Source organism: Eubalaena glacialis, chromosome 18 (assembly GCF_028564815.1).
Source record: "Eubalaena glacialis isolate mEubGla1 chromosome 18, mEubGla1.1.hap2.+ XY, whole genome shotgun sequence".
Classification (NCBI taxonomy): Eukaryota; Metazoa; Chordata; class Mammalia; order Artiodactyla; family Balaenidae; genus Eubalaena; species Eubalaena glacialis.
Genome location: NC_083733.1, coordinates 57,619,582 through 57,636,129, shown reverse-complemented (window position 1 = coordinate 57,636,129; position 16,548 = coordinate 57,619,582). Strand labels below are relative to the sequence as shown.

The 16,548-nt window shown below is 57.2% G+C and overlaps 2 protein-coding genes across 2 annotated transcripts in view; one reads left to right on the top strand and one right to left on the bottom strand.

Moving 5' to 3' along the window:
• ACTMAP (actin maturation protease) overlaps positions 1-16,548 on the top strand; it is a 345,587-nt gene that overhangs the window by 72,980 nt on the left and 256,059 nt on the right. The window lies entirely within an intron of this gene.
• Positions 4,307-14,854, bottom strand: CCDC97 (coiled-coil domain containing 97). Its single transcript, XM_061173612.1, has 5 exons — positions 14,697-14,854; positions 11,229-11,684; positions 9,163-9,441; positions 8,569-8,698; positions 4,307-6,642 (listed from the first exon to the last, which is right to left on the bottom strand). The coding sequence occupies exons 1-5, from the start codon at positions 14,746-14,748 to the stop codon at positions 6,522-6,524; spliced, it is 1,038 nt and encodes a 345-aa protein (XP_061029595.1). The 5' UTR covers positions 14,749-14,854; the 3' UTR covers positions 4,307-6,521.

Here is a 16,548-nt window from a genome sequence, read left to right as displayed (position 1 = left end):
ATGCTCATTTGGTACGGTACTGTCTGTGGCTGTTTTAGTGCTACTAGGGCAGAGTTGAGTAGAAACTGTGCAAAGTCAAAAATATTTACTATCTGACCCTTGACAGAAAATGTCTGCCAACTCCTGCTATGGAGATCATTTGCTCCCCACTCCACAGATGGGAATACTGAGGCACAGAGAGGTTAACTTATTTGTTATGGTCACATAGTTAGCAAATGGCAGAGCTGGGATTCAAACCCAGGCAGCTAGAGTTGAGGGCTTATGCGCACAACTTCTGCATTGCTCCTGCCTTCCAGACCACATCAGGCCTGTGGGGACCTGTGAGAACTTGTACTCTGAGAGCGGCAGGCACCATGACAGGGTTTTGAACAGAAGAAGGATGTGATTTGACTTAAGTGCTCAGGGGGTCCCTCTGGTTGATGGTTGAGAGTAGACTGAATGGGGGTGAGGGTGACCGCAGGGAGACCAGTTGTCCAGGAGAGAAATGACAGCACCCTGAGCTGGGGTGGGTTTCCCTCTGCTGTGTTTCTTCCCATCTGCTGGGGTCTTGCTGATGAATTCTCTCCCGCTTCCTCTTTCTCTGGCCTCTCAGTTTCCCCTCTTCCTCCCTGGTTTCGGTTCCCCCTCCCTCTCCCCTGCCCTTCTCAGGTCTGGGGCCTTGACCTGCTTTGCTCAGTGACTGCCCTGGGGGAGGATGGTGTGAGTGCTGAGCTTTCTTTGTAGGTGGGTTAGTGGCACTAGGTCTGGATGAGTGGGCCCCGGGGCCTGCCCAGCCCAGCCCAGCAGTAGAAATGTGGTTACTCCTCCTGGCCCAGGTCTGGGAGTCATAGAGGGCTGGGGGTGAGGTGGGGGTCGGAGGAGTTCACTATCCAAGGATGTGCTGCCATCGTCACCAGCCTCTTGTGTGGAGATGCTTGCAAGGACACAGTGACATGAAGTGTAGTCTCCGCAGCCCCGTGAGGTTGCGGCACGTGTATTCACACATTCACACTCATACAGAGGTTCAAATATGGACAATGCCCCACGCAGACACAGTCGCCTCTCAGAGACACAATGGACACACAAACTCCTGCAGGATCCATGACACATGGACTGGGACACCTGGTGGCATGTGACACACACCGCCCCATCACACGCACACAGCCCAGCCTTGGAGCTTGGCTGGGACACAACGTAAGCAGAGACTTCTGTAGGGACAGAGCAAGACGCAATCACACAAATACATCCTGTAGGATCCTAGGCACGACCACCACACTGCGGACACAGATGCAGAGGCGGCCGTGCCATGACAGACACATTCCTCACAGCATCGGAGCCCCGTCAGGAAATGAAACAGAGACTCCGGCCCCGACCCACCGACAGTTACACAAACATCCTCCATGGGGTCACGGTCACAAACAGGCACCGTGTGCACGCACAGGGCCTGACACGTCACAATCCCACCCAGACACATACCACACACGGAGATCTGACACGTCAGGATCTCGCAGACCGCTAGGCGGTCGTGCCCACTCGGCCTGACATCTGCCGGCCCCACACGCTCAGGCCTGGGGAGTCCCACACGGCCCTACGGACGGTAGCCGACCCGTCATACTTAGACGCACTGTCACACCCCGGGTCCCAGACGGAGAGTCCCGCACAGCCAGACACACCCCCGGGGCCGTGGCCCTCACACGCCCGGCTCGCGCCTCGGCCCAGGACAAGTCCCGGCCGCACACTGGGCCGCGCGCTCCCGCGGTCGCCGAGCCCTGGCCACGCCCTCGGGCCACACCCCGCCCACCCGCCGGGGCGCCGGGGGCAGGGAAAGCCGCGGGCTCAGCACCTTCCCGGCCGCGGGGGCGGCTCCTGCCCCGCCCCTCCCGGCACCTGGCCCTGCGGGAAGGCCGGGCCGAGCCCGGCCCGGGCAGCTCCGGCCCTCAGCCAGCCGCAGGGGCAGGCCCGGGGGTTCGGGGCGCCCTGCTCCCCTCCCCCGCCTCTGCAGGCAGGCCGGGCGGCGAGGGAAGTCGTGGGGGGGAGCCTGGGTTCCGGCTGGAGCCCCGGCTTCCCGTCCTGCCCCCAAGGGGCAGGAAGCAGGGCCGGGGGAGGCCAGCTCAGGCCTTCCTGCCCCCTCCCCCAGACAGGCCTGGGACCTGGGACGGGGTCAGCGTGAGAGGGAGAAAGGGAGGGGGGAGGTGGGGGGGGAGAGAAAGCCCCCTTCCCCCTAGATCTCTGGACATCCAGCGCGTTGGTGTCTTTCGTGTTTCTAATGTGAATTTGTGTGTGTGTGTGTCCCAGCAAGCTTTGTGGTGTGAGTTTTGTGTGTCCAGCATAGGGGCCTCTAACACACGGCTGGGTGCCTGACGGCTGTTTTGGGTATGCACCACGGGGGATTTTCAACTCGTGTGTCTCCAGCACGGGTTCAGCTCGTGTCTGTGTGTGTGTGTGTGTGTGTGTGGAGACTGTGCTGCATTTGTCGTGCCTGCACCTGTGTTTTGTGTTTCTGCTGCACAAGCCGGTGTGCACTCTGGGTTCTGTGTCCGGACGCTGTGTGACTCGGCTAGTCTGTGCGTATGAGTTGGTTTTATCTATCCCTGGGGTGTGTTGTGTCTGGATTTTTTTCTCAGCGTACTTGCTCTTCTTTTCTGGGTGTAAATTTGCACATTCTTAGCATAAGTTTGATTAGAAGTGTGGGTGTTTTCCGTGTATGTTTATGGGTCTATGAGAAAAGTGTGTTTCCAGGAGGTATTGTGTGTGTGCGTGTACATTGTGTTTCCTACTCAGGATGTTTTCACTGCGTGTGTGTGACGGTTCCCAGTGTTTGTGTCTGTGGGTGAGTAGCTTCTGGGTTACGTTTTGTGATCAGTGTGTGCGTCGCTGGTATTCCGAGCATGTTTGTGTGTCTACGGGGTGTGTCTCCCACATGCTTGCTGTCCTCCTCCCAGTGTGTCCATCTCCGGGACTGGTGTTCTCAGCCTCTGTGGGTGTCTGTGAGCAGGTGGTGTCTGCATTTTGTGTCCCCACACGTGGGCTGATGACTTCAGTGTGTGAGCAGTCGTGTGGGTCCCTATTTTGCTCTATCACTCTTGAGTTTTTGGTGGGGTGTGTTCACGTTCACGAGCAGCTGCACGTGTGGGGCTGCATCTGTGCTGGTGTTTCCCGGGAGGGGGGCATCCTGTGTCCCTAGTGAAGCCGCTGGCATCCCGAGCTATGCGGCCTCCATGCTGAGTGGAGGCTGTGTCTGTGGCGCGTCCCCTTGCCGGCTGGTGCCACGTTGGCTCGGGCTGGCCGTGGCGGGCAGGGCAGGGCAGGGGCTGTGGTGGGCACTGGAACCACGCCCAGACCTCGGTATAAATATCTTGGGCTGCCGGCGGCTGTGTTTACTTGGCCCCAGCCCGGGGGCGGCAGCAGCCGGGCAGGTCTTGGGGGCGGGGGTGACCAGGCCACAGCACAGTCACTTCCTTCTGGCCAGACAGGCCGCAGCCTCCCTGCCCCCTTTCTGGGTGGGGGCGAGGTGGTGACCCCTCATTCTGGGCTCCCAGGGGCCACCAGTGAAGCCCTGACCCCGACACCCCCGCTGGGCTTCCCAGGATCTGGGAGAGAGACCAGCAGAGATGGGACAAGGGCGGTGGGCCAGGAGACAGCGGAGAGAGGGGTAGGAAAAAATGAGGGTGAAGACGAGAGGAAGAGGGGGGCCTCTGACAGAAAGGCACGGGGACGCGGAGACGGAGACGGAGAGGGAGGGAAGGACAAGGAGGGAGAGGAGAGAAGAGGAGGCAGAGGCCCGGGCATAACAAGGGGGAAGAGAAGGGGCTGAGAGAGGGGAGACGAGAAGCGATGGGGAGACGATGACAGAGAGCTGCAGAGACAGACCGAAAGGGAAGACGGAGCTAGGGGAGAGGCAGAGGAAGGAGACAGCAGCAGCAGGGAGAAGGGACAGCGAGGCAGGCGGCTGGAGGGGATGAGGAGAGAGGGGCAGGACGCAAAGAGGTGTCAGACATGGGGGGTGGGGTGGCAGCCAGCAGAGCCTGGCCAGGAGGACAGACAGGAGACACGGGGGTGGGGGCCGGATGCCCTCGGAGGGGCTCTCCCCTCCCTGACTCAGCCTCTCCGCCCACCCCAACCCCAGAACCAGGAGTGGAGGGGCAGGCGCCTCTCTGGGCACCTCCAGGTCTCAGCGGGTCTGAGGCTGTGATGGGGGAGTGTCTCTGGGCTCCACCTCAGTCTCTGAGACAGACGATCCTTCTCTGCCATCTGACTAACCCTAATTCTGACTCAACTGCTGTCTCTCATTACTTAAAAAATGTATGTAACAAATTTAGGTATGGCACAGTGTATCACAAATTTAATGATCAAATGATAGACTGGTGAAAAATGTGCACATCACCCAGGGCTGATGCCTGTATTATGAAAGACCTCTCACAACTTGAGGGCATCAATGCAAGCACCTGAGAGAAAAACATCTCTCCCAGTTTGAGTCCAGCGGGCTGGATCGCCTTGGGCCTCCTCTGGGAGACACCCTATCAGTACTGACAGTTTATACTGCATGGGACCTCTGTGATGGTTCAGTGACTCAGGTACTATACACTAGATGATGCCGTCCGTCTGTGCATAGGAAGGACAGTGCCTAGCGCGCCAGGAGGGCCCCAAAGGTGTTAGCTGCTGTTATCCTCAACAGCTAACTCTCCTTCAGTCGTTACCCCTGAAGAAGTCTGTGTGTCTGTCTACTCTGCATGGCCCTGAGAGCGGACAGGCAGGCCAGGAGGTGGTCTCCAGGACTTACGATTCTACACCCGAGTTTCCATCTCTGATGGCCACGTGGCCTTGAGTACGTGACATCTCCATTCTGGGCCTCCTGTGACCCACATACGGAATGGAGCTGAGCCCCTCGTTCGCGGGGCTGTGTGGAGGATTCAGTGCGGCATCAGGCACCTTGCTGGGACCTGGCACAGGGCAGAACTGCTCAGTAACCGGAAGTTTCCTTATTTAATAGTCTGTCTGAACATCCCTCGGCCTCTGTCTAGCTCTCACTTTCTGTGTCTGGCTCTAATTCCAGTTGAGCCAGAGGGCAGAGGTGAGGCCTGGGGGTCAAAAGCTGTGGCCCCAGGAGTCCGTGGGGTCTCCCCGGCACTCTGGGCCGCATGCTGGAGGAGGCAGTTTTGAGGGTCCTTCAGGCCTGGCTCACAGGAGTGAGGGGTCCCCGGGCCCCACCTCTCCAACACATGGCCTGTGTCCTCCCCCGCTAGCAGCTGGCCCCTTCCCTGCGTCTGTCTACTGGGGGAGCGTGAGCTGGGTATGGGGGCATGGGAAGGCGGGATGCCTGGGTTCCCACAGGCCAGTGGCTGAGTCACCAGGCGGCCATCTGGCTCCCATTAGCCCAGGGCGGCAGGGGGCTCCGTGGGGCCGGCTTGGGGCAGGGATGCTGGGGCCGGCTGTGTGTGTGTGTGTGTGTGTGTGTGTGTGTGTGTGTGTGTGTGTGTGTGTGTGTGTGTGTGTGTGTGTGTGTGTGTGTGTGTGTGTGTGTGTGTGTGTGTGTGTGTGTGTGTGTGTGTGTGTGTGTGTGTGTGTGTGTGTGAGATGACTCAGGACCCATGATAACAGCCTGTGCATATTTGGGAAGTGTAAACAGGAGAGGGAGAGGGAGGTGGAGGAAGTGAAGGAAGGGAAAATTGTGGCTGGGCAGAGGGGGGCTGGTGGGGCTGCGAGGAGAAAGCCCCTCCTCTCCCTCTATACCCAACCTGGCAGGCCCACGATCCCATGCTGCCCCTGCTCACCTCTCCCAAACCTGGGTCCTGAGGGAGAGGTGAGAGCCGGTGGCCACCCCCAAGGTCGCCCCACTGCCCACAGCGAGGCCCGATTACTCAGCAGTCAGGCTCTGTGGCCCACAGCAGCCAGGATGGGGGATGCTCAGGGCCTTGGTTGCGGGGGGTACTGAAACCCAGAGATAAAGGCTGAGAGACAGAGAGGGACAGAGCCAGCACAGAGGCTGCGAAAGATGGACGTGTATGGGCGGGAAGAGCCATGGGCCCAGAGAGGGAGGCCGAAGGAGGTGGAACGCAACAGAGGCAAGGAGGTGCGAGTGTGAGACTGAGCCTCAAGCACAGAGGGGCAGGAGAGCAGAGGCGGGGCTGGGGAGGGAGAGGCGGAGCGCCGCTCTGGGTTCCACCTGGCCAGCTCCAGCGACAAGGGCCCCACTGGCCTAGGTCAAGGGGAGGATGTTCATCCTGCGCCCTGCTGTGGGAACAGAGGCCGGGGCACAGAGAGAGGGGGGAAAGAGGGAGAGACACAGAAAGCAGGAGACAGAAAGGTGGTGAGAAAAAGACTGAGAGAGAGGAGAGAAGAGGGAGAGAGGCACCAGGGTTCAGGGGGAGAAGGAAATGGAGAGCAAGGGGGAGGGAGCTGCGGAGATGGGACCAGACCCAGCGAGTCTTGGTGTTAGAGGGCAGCCACCCTGCTGTCGCCTAGAGAAAGTCACTGAGCCGGCCTGTCATCAGCGGCCTTGCTGGGGCGGGGGACGGGGTGGGCGGGGTGGGCGGCCGCAGCCATCAGTCCCCGTCCAGCTCTGGGCTGGGTGCGTCCTCGGGCTCCTCCTCATCGAAGTACCTCTCCTCTTCATCCCGGGCCACTATGTCCAGGTTGTCGAAGTCAGGGTTGTCGTCCACGGTGCTGCAGGGGGAGGGAGCTGTCAGGGGCTGGCTCTGCCTGCACCCCAGCCTCCCCGCTTCTGTGGAGAGGAGCTGGGGCCTGGGGCCCCCTGAAGTGAAAGGCCATACGCTGGCAGCTGTAAGTCAGAGCGAACTTACAGCTGGGTTATGTTGGATCTCTCAGGGCTTCAAACAAAAGGCAACATTTTCCAAAGCAGAGATTTTACATGAAAACTTCTGGTTTCTCTTAAAAAGCCAGAAGATGTGGTGACACATGGGCCCACATCTGGGCCCTGAGGCAGTGGTTCTCAACCAGGAAGATTCTGCCCCCCCAAGGAACATTTGTGATAACTGGAGACATTTTGGTGGTTACAAGTTGGGGGGCTGCTACTGGCATCCAGTGGGTGGACGTCAGGGATGCTACTCAGCACCCGCCACACAGGACAGTCTGCACAAAGGGTTATCCAGCCCCAAAGGTCCACAGTGCTGGAGTTGAGAAACCTTGCCCTCAGGCCACAAGTTGAGAGGAGGACCCCCGGTTGTGCTCCAAACCCTACCAGGCTCCCTCACACTCTCTTTGGTGCAGGAAGCCCTGTCCAATCCAGCCCCGCCACCCCTGATGAGACCGCCTACCGCTCACCCCTCGCACACCGCGCTGCTCCTCTGTGCCCCTCAAGGCTCTTGCACCTGCTGTTCCCCCTGCCAGGAACGCTCTTCCCCAGGGTATTTATGTCGCTTACCCCTCACTTCCTGCAGGTCTTTGCTCCAATGTCACCTGCTCAGAGAGCCTTCCCTGGCCACCTCATCACCCTGCTCCCACCCCCAACGCCGGGACCCTGCTTTGTCTTTCTTCCTGGCCCCATCACCACTAGATGTTTCGCACCTCCAGCACCTCCATTCCGCTCCTTGCTGCCTTCCTCGCCAGAGTGGGACTCCTTCAGGGCAGGGAACCCTTCCATCGGTTTTGTTCCCTGCTTGATCCCCAGAGTCTGGACCCAGCAGCGCTGAGCACCTGGTGGCTGAATGCAGCTCAGCAGCTGCCCCGCGGAGAGGGGACAGGCTTCAGTCCCCACCACTCCCCATTCCTCACACCAGGGCCGACTTCCTCGTGGGCACTTGGCTTTATGACAGCAGTGGTGCCCTTACTGAGGGCTCCCCACAGCCCGGGGACTCTACTCACTGCTTTGCATGGAACACAGACCAGTCAATGTAAAAGCGGATCAGCCAGACTCGCCTCTGGAGCTGGGGATCCCGGACTGGACCAGCGATGCTCTGGTACCAGGCGCTGCTGTAACTGTGGCAATCATGACACCACCCCCCGCGCCCCCGCCGCCATTCTACTGACGAGGCCCTGAGGCTCCGCTTGTTCATATGTCATGGGGGCTGGGTTTGAAACCACACCTGATGTTCCAGACCACAAGGCGAGGCTGCCTCTGTTGACAAAACCATTTATCTTTTACTCCGATACTTCACTCGCCTGTGTCCTTTTCCCTGATGGCAAAATCCTTTTCCAAAGCAGGTGGCCCAGGTATCTTATCCCTGGGGTTCTACTGGAGGAATGAACAACCAGCACTGCAGGGGCACCCACCACAGGCCCCTCCACACCAGGCATCACCCTGCCAGGGATTACTTCCTGCAGCATGAGGAGTCCGGGGTCCTGGGGGACACTTAGGAAGCTTGGGGTAGTGGCATCCTACCAGGCCACCACCACCATCTACCCAAATGGGAATGTTTCAAGTGTTTTATCAATATGGAGCTGAATGTCAGCCCTGCTCACTCCCCTCCTTCAGGTAAGGGGACTGAGGCTCGGAGATGGACAAAGCTACTCCAAGGTCACCCACTGATCTCTGATCTGAAACCCTTAGGCTGTGTGACCCCAGAGCCCATGTCCTGTGGGGTGCCGGGCTGGGGGACTGGGGCAGGGGGCGCGGGGAGGGCACGAGAGCACCTGTAGTCAAAGTCTCCATCCTTGCCGTCCAAGAAGTGCTGGTGCATCCGGCTGGTGAACTCTTCCCGCAGGATCAGCCTCTCTTCTGAGTCGGGGACCCAGGCCTCCGAGTCTATGCCAGGCCTCTGGTCTGCAGGGGGAGACACCCAGGGTGGGGTGTGTGAGGCCTGTGCTGAACACACCTCCACAGAGAGCTGCACCCTTCGTGCTGGGCGGCACTGGGAACACAGCAGTGACCGAGACGGCCCCGTCCCTACCTTCCTGGGGCACACACTGAACACGTGACAATACAGTGCTCTGGGGGCCGCAGAGCAGGGTCGGGACCTGACGCCTGAAGGGTGGTAAAGGGAAGGCACTCCTGGCAGAGGGAACGGCATGAGCAAAGGCCTGGAGGTGAGGGACTGCTTGGTGTCTTTGAGGAGTGGGGACAGGGATGCTGGAGAGGACGGGAAGGGCCAGGGCACTCGGGCAGGCAGGGGAGGGATGTGATGTCTGCTCCCGCAGGTGGGCCCAGCCTAGTGCGGTGGAGCTGAGACGCGCAAGCCTGGGGCTGGGGTGTGCCGACACCGGGGCCTCCCCACTGCCGGCCCTCACCTTCCTCGTCGCTGTCCTCCTCCTCTTCCTCCTCCTCCAGGCAGGCCTCCTCCTCCTCCTGCTGCTGGAGCAGCCGCTGCTGCAGCTCCCGCTCCTGGTAGGACTGGAGCAGCAGGTCGGAGAGCGGGCAGGCGGGAGCGCCGGGGGGGCCGGGCTTGGGCGGCTGGTGGGCCGGGGTGCGGGCGCTGAGCTCCTCTAGGGTCAGGTACTGCCCGATGTACTGCTCGTACAGCAGCGGGGCCCGAAACCGCATCTGCTCGTCGCTGAAGTACTCGCCCCCTGCGCGGAGGAGACAGGGTGGGCGTGGAGTCAAGGGCCTGCAGGCGAGGCGAGGGGCTGGGCGGAGGGTGAGTGTGCCTGCACAGACCTGTGTCCACCCAGGCGTGGGACGGCGCTGACAGGAAGCCGTAGACACACAAGTGTGAGTGTGATCGTCCACATTCAGGAATGTACGCACACACGCACAGATGCCTGAGGTCGTGACCACGAGAACTCATGCACGTGTCTAAGCACGTGTGCGCGACCAGGCCTGTGTCTACGTGTGGACTCATGTGTCCAGACGTGTAGGGTACACAGTCAGGTTGCTGGACATCCTGGCCTGAGGCACTGGTGGCCTAGGGCCCGTGTACAACTGGGCAGGATTCACGTGTGTGTGTGTGTGTGTGCACGCGCGCGCACACTGCTGTGGGTCCCTGCATCTGGGAGCTGGTGTGCAGGACGTTGCGGGCAGGTATACTGTGCACGGAAGCCAGTATGTAGACTGTGTGCGCCTGTCTGCTGAGCCCCGTTCTGGCTTTTGGTGCACACACCTGGACACGCCTGTACTGCTGGGCACATAAGTGTACATCTTCATGGAGCAGACGTGTGTGTGCACAGCGTCAGGTCTAGCAGGGCATCTGCCCAGGTGTGGGTGTCCCTGTTGGTCTTCCAGACCCCAGATCTCACCTCTCCCCAGAGCGTTCCTCTCTGCAACTACCCCTTCTGTGAGCCTGGCTTCCCCACTCCCCAAACTCAGGGCCTTCATACCTCTCCTGATGTCTCTTCCTGCATAGGCAGCTCTGTCCCTCAGATAACAGTTAAGCCTGCCCAGCCCCTCCCACCGCTGGTCCTAGCCCCGCCCTCAGAGCCCAGGAATCCTGTGACCATCCCTGTCCTGCCCTCCATCTTGCCTTCTCTCTCTTACCCCTCTCTCTCTGTTCCCAATGTTTCCCACCACATTCTGTTTCTCTCCCTCCTTCTCCCTATCTTTCACTGTCACTCTCTCTCTCTGGGTCTCAGTTTCTCCCTCCCCTCCTCTGGCCCTCTGTCTCCACCCATCTCTGTCTCTCTGGCTTTCTCAGTTTCTGCCACCTAACCCCACTTCTTTCATTCACTCATCCTCCCTCCTCTCTTCATCCCTGCTCCTCATCTGTCACTGTGTTCCACTCTCTCCGGATCCCTTTCTCCACAGCCTGTGCCTTCTGCCTAACTAGAATCTTAACTCACTCTCTCCTTCATTTGCTCTCATCTTTTAACATTAGTTCTGGTGTCTTTGGTCACAAAGCTGCTTGTAACTACATCATGGTCAAAAAGGTACCAATCTCACAAAAATAATAAATAAATAAACAAATAAAAAAGAGAAAGGTACCAATGTTTTCCTTCATGCTCTTCACATGTGTTTTTTTTTCAAGAGGCCTTTGCCTGCCCTGGGTCATGAACATTTTCCCCTAGGTTTCTGTCAATGCCTCTGTGTACAGTGTGAGGTAGGGATCTAGTTTCCCTGAGGGATAACCAGCTCTCACAGTGCTGGATACTGTGTGTCCTCGGCCTGCTGGTCTGAAATGGCACTTCTGTTATCTACTAAATTCTGACCCTTCTCACTGCCTGTCCCATTCTCTTCCCATGGGTCCCTGTTTGTCTCTCCCTATCTCACCCTGTCACCTCACATTTCTGTCTCCGTCTCTCCCCGGGTCCCTGTCTTAAAACTTATCTCCCAGGATCTCTGTCTGCGTTTCTGCTTCTGCATCCTTGTTTCTTACTTCCTCTGCTTCAGTCTCCCCTCCCACCCAACCCGTCCGCCCCCACACCTTGGATGAGCTCACGCAGGGCAGCGTAGCGGCGGTTACGCAGGCGGGTGCGCAGGGTGCGGGGTCGGGTGCTGCCTTGCCGGGCCACCTCGGCGCAGTAGAAGTCCGCGCGGTGGTCACCGCGCAAGTGGCCAAAGCAGGCCAGGTGCTCCTCCCGGAGGCCCGTGCGGAAGCGCTCCAGGAACACCAGTGGCTTCTCATGGTACAGCTGGCCCAGGATGGCCACCTTCTCCTGCTCGGTCAGGTCGGGCTCGCCCTGCTGCTGGCTGCACACGGGCAGGCGGCTGGCAGCCACGGCGCGCAGCATGGCACTCACTGCCGCGTCCTCGACCTCTGGGGGGTCAGTGTCTAGGGCCCTTGGCGCTCCCTCTGCTGCTTCTGCCTTGTCCTGGGGTCTGGATGGGACCGGCGTCCAGCTCAGCTCCCCCCAGTGCCCAGGACTGGGCTCCGCGCAGCCTGTGGGGAGAGGGGAGATCAGTCAGTCCAGGGATGGGAGAGCGGACGGTGCAGTGAGTGAAAGGGACTGGGTGCTCACTGACTCACTCATTTCACATTTATTGAGCACCTACTATATTCTGGGCACTGTTCTAGGCCCTAGAGATACCACAGTAAGCAAGAGATTGACAGTTTAGTGGGGAACACAGACATGTGAAAACATAGTTAGTGAAAACATATAGTGCGTTAGGTGGTTCCAAGAGCTGTGTGGGAAAATAAAGAGGGAAGGAGGAGGGAATGGGGGTGAGGCTGCAATTTTAAATGGACAGTCACAGAAGGCCTTGCCAAAAAGGTGACATTTCGGTAGAGACCTGAGGTGGTGAGGGACTGAGCCACGAGATTTCTGTGGGAACTGGCAGAGGGAACAGCCAGTGCAAAGGCCCTGAGATAGGAGTGTGCTTGGTGTATTTACTTGGTCCTTGACCACTTCATTCATTGATTCACTCAATTTTGCCTTTTCCCTTGCTCACGAAATCATCAATACATTCACCAACTTGTTCACTCACTCACTCATTCATTCTCTCCTACTCATTTGCATATCCATCCAACCACTCTTCAGCAACTCTAAATCTATGCTGGGCCCTGAGCTGGGCAGTGCTGAGGATCCCCGGAGGGATCCAGTTCAGCTCCCAGGGAGCACCCTGTCTGATGCGGGAAGACAGGCAAGGTCAAAGACAGCACAGGCACTGGTAACAGAAAAGCTGAGCGCTGGGCAAACCCTGGCGCAAGCTGCTTCTCAAAAGTGGTGGCAACTGGGGCAAGGCTACAGCAAGCAGGAAATAAGTGAAGACAGGAGGTACAGACAACTCCTTTAGCTTGGCTGGGGTGGGGAAGAGAAAGAGGGTGGTGGTTATAGGCACAACGGGTTTCAGGGAGGGTTTTAATGACTGAGGCAAGAGAAGACTGGGCTGGACCAGGTAAAGGGGTTGTGGAGGAGGGGACAGGAGGGGGTCGTGGTTAAAAAGACGCTTGGGAGGCCGAGTAGGACAAGTCATTGGAATGAAGGGCTGGGAGGTGAGGGAGGTATCCAGTTAAGGTCCAGGGCTCTGGCCAGGGGACTGGTCAAACTGTCCCTGACACAGAGACATGGATGAGGAGTAAGTCTGGGGGAAGATGCTGAGGCCGGTTTGGGACATGGATGGTATGACAGGCCCAGGAAACATCCAAGGGGAGGCATTTACAAGACTGCTGGTACATGGGAGACTTCTCAGAAGTGTTGGACTGGGGACTGAGTTATGGGAGTCGTCAGAGCAAAGAACAGAAGTAAAGCTGAAGGAAATAAGAAGTCGCGGGGAGGGTGGGGGGAGTGTGTAAGGTATGAAAAGAGAAGAGGGGCCAAGAAACAGTCCTGACTGGATGGGGAGAAGACATGTCTGTGAAGGAGGCTGTGAGAGGCTAAAAAATGGCCCCCAAAAGATAGTCACGTCTTAATTCCTGGAACCCGTGAAAGTTACCTTACATGGCCAAAAAAAAAAAAAAGGGGGGGGGGGTCTTTGCATATATGATTAAATTATGGATCTTGAGATAGGGGGATTATCTTGGATTATCCAGGTGGGCCCTAAATGCCATTACAAGTGTCCTATAAGAGGGAGATATGACACACACAGAGGGGAACACAAGGTGAAGACAGACAGAAGCAGAGATTGGAATGATGTGGCCACAAACCAAGGAATGCCAGGAGCCACCAGAAGCTGGAAGAGGTGAGGAATGGGTTCTCCCTTAGAGCCTCTGAGGGAGCTCTCCACGGCCCTGCTGACACCTTGATTTCAACCCAGTGATACTGACTTCAGACTTCGGGCCTCCAGAACTGTGAGAGAATAAATTTCTGTTGTTTTAAGCCACCCAGTTTGCGGTCATTTGTTACAGCAGCCACAGGAAACTAATACTGGCTGAGCAGGAGGAGCCCAAGAGATAGGAAGGATATCAGAAGGAGTGGTGTCACAGAAACCAAGGGACTATTTTCAAGAAGGATGGAGGGGTCAACGGCATTGAATTCTCCAAGTAGTCTAATAAGGAAAAAACTGAACAGGGTGACTCAGTTTAACTACACAGGGAGGTCACTGCGGACCCCGATGGGTGCAGTTTCTGAAGGTAAAAGCCAGACTGCAGTGGGTGGGTAGTGAGGAAATGGGGGCAAGTGTGCATGACTCTTTGGAGAAGATAAATGGTATCTGGAAGGCAGCATGGAATCAAGGGATAGATTTTCTTTTTAGGTTAAAGCTTTTTTCTTATTATTATGGAAACTTTCAAACATGCACATAAGTAGAAAGTACAATGACCCCTCCCCCCCCCATATATCCATCATCCAGCTCCAAAAATGACCAATTCTTGTCCTGTGATGTTTCAACCAACCTCTCAACCGCACCTCACCCCACACGGGATTACTCTGAAGCACCAGGATAGAATTTTAAGATGAGCAAAACAAAAGCATTTTAGGTACTGATGGGGAGGCATCAGGAGAAATAAAGAGCCTGAAAATGCAAGAGAGAGAGATGGGGGAGCACAGAAATGGATTAACGACCCCGAGGAAGCAGATGGGACTGTGGACTTTCGGAGAAGGGGAATTAGAATGAAATGGGTGGAGCTGTTAGTATAGTCTAAGTAGAGTTTGCATGGGACAGGAGGAAGCAAGGGAAGGAGATAACTTGAGAAGCACGGTTGGCTGGGACAATGAGAGAGCCCAGGACATAGAGGTTTATGCTAGCCTGAGAGCTTGGTAAGGAACTGGATTAGCCTGGGACACGGAAAGAGCCGGCTGGAACTTGGAAGAGGTTAATTTCGGGGGAGGGGATGGGGTAAAGGAGGTCAGCCTGCAACGAAAGGGGTTAATTTGGACAAAGTGGTGAAGGGGACAGGTAGGGCCGACGGCAGGTGTCCCCTTTTAAAGAGTCCTCCTTCGCCTTCACGGGGAATCATTTCCCAGTGACACCGCAACTCCACCCTCCCGCCGCCTCCGCATGGCCAGGACCTCACCTTCACCGGGTTCCGTCGCCGCCGTCGCAGTCGCTGTCGCTACGGCCTCCATCCCGATTCTCTACGGCTTGTTACCTGCCGTGGCAGGCCCCGCACACCAAACCCGCCCCCGGTCCTCAGCGGCCACTTCCGGCCGAGCACAGTCCCGGGGCCGGGTGCGCCGCGGCACCAGGAACCAGAGTTCCGGGACGAAGTTGGATTTTCCTATGCGCATGCGTGCTTCCGTCCGGCCCCGCCCACCCCAGGCAGGAAAAGGGCGCCAGGGTCAGATAGATTCTTCCGGCACGCCGCACCCCCGCAATTTGAACCGCTACGAAATTGGACTATCAGGAGGGAAGGCTTGTTCACCCTGTGCACTGCTGTGACTCCAGAGCCCAGCATGCTTAATTTGGGGATGAATGGTTTGAATGACCACCCTCCAGGGCCTCTGAGGGCTTGGGCTCTGGTTTAGACCCCAGTCTATCTTATTTCTTCACCACCTCAAGAATATTTACTAAGCCTTGTCGCTTGCTTCTGTCACCACACCCAGTCCCTGCTTAGCATGAGATAGGTGGTGAGATCAGAGACTCAACTTCCCACTTTGTGCTCCGAGGACCTGAAGAATCTTCAGGTGTGGAGAGACTTTGGTCCTGATTTGCCCTAGGTGACGGGTAGGGACTCACATTCAAGTGTTACCAGTGCCCTGAGTAGGCAGGGCTGATGGACCCAGAGGTCCAGCTAAGGGAGCTGCCCACCCCAGCCTGGAGGGCCCAGGGAAGGTTCTTTTCTGAGAGTAAAGGACACCCAAACTGAGACTGGAAAAATCAGGAATCAGGATAAGAGGGAGGTAGAGAAGGGTCTCATAAAGGAGGATGGGCAAGGCAAACCCCCGGAGAGGAAGGCAGGCATCAATAGTTCTGGTTGCTTCTGTATGGCCAGGGAATAGGAAAGGAGTTCTAACTTGAAGGTCATGATCGGGCTGCAAGGATTGGAAAGCCTCACAAATCTTTATGCAAAATTCCATGTACACATGTATTTCCAAGGCAGAAGTTCATGGCATTTAGATTCTAAAAGGGATTTGTGATTCCCCTAGAACAAACTAGTGATCTTAAGTTTGAAAGGGGAGTGGTAAAAGGTAATGCCAGTGAGGTCACCAGGGGCCAGGCATGTGGAGCCTGTAAGCCATATTAAGTAGCTTGAGCTCCTTTATCCTGTGGGGAGCGAGCAGGGGGGTATCAGGGTAAGGGACTGGAGGTCAGACAGATCTGTGAGGAGGCTGATGCAGTAACCCAGATATTAAGGCCAAAGGCAGAGGAATAACTTCCTGTTTGCATTCCCAGGATAAGGGACCTGGAAGAAAGTGGCTCATTTGTCACTTGGGATAGATGGGGACTGACTACACTTGGACATATTGCCAGGAGAGGCCAGCAGAGGGCACTGTTGCCCAACACATGGACCTGCAGGGAAGGGGACTTCCCAGCCTAGAGGACCTGAGGCCCTCCCTCAGTAGGGAGAGGCCACTCTAGGATTCCCTTTAGCCCAACTAGCCATCAACCTTGGCTCCACCTCATGTTCAGATGCCTCGCATCTGACCTCAAAAGTAGTCAACCTTTCTCCTCCCTGTTTTGTAGCCTGTGTTCCCTTCACGAGGCTCTGAGACAGTTCCTGTGAGGGAAGAGATGGAGCTGAACTGGCCACTCCTGAGCCCCAGCCTTGTCCCTCACAAGGGGCCAGGAGCACAGCATGCCTAAGGGGATTGAAGAAATGACTCAACTTGCTGGGGAAGGAGGATAGGCTGTGGGGATGCAATCAGAAAGTCTTTTATCCCAGCTCATTCCTATCTTTGAAAAATCTCCCTTCTCCACGAAGCCCT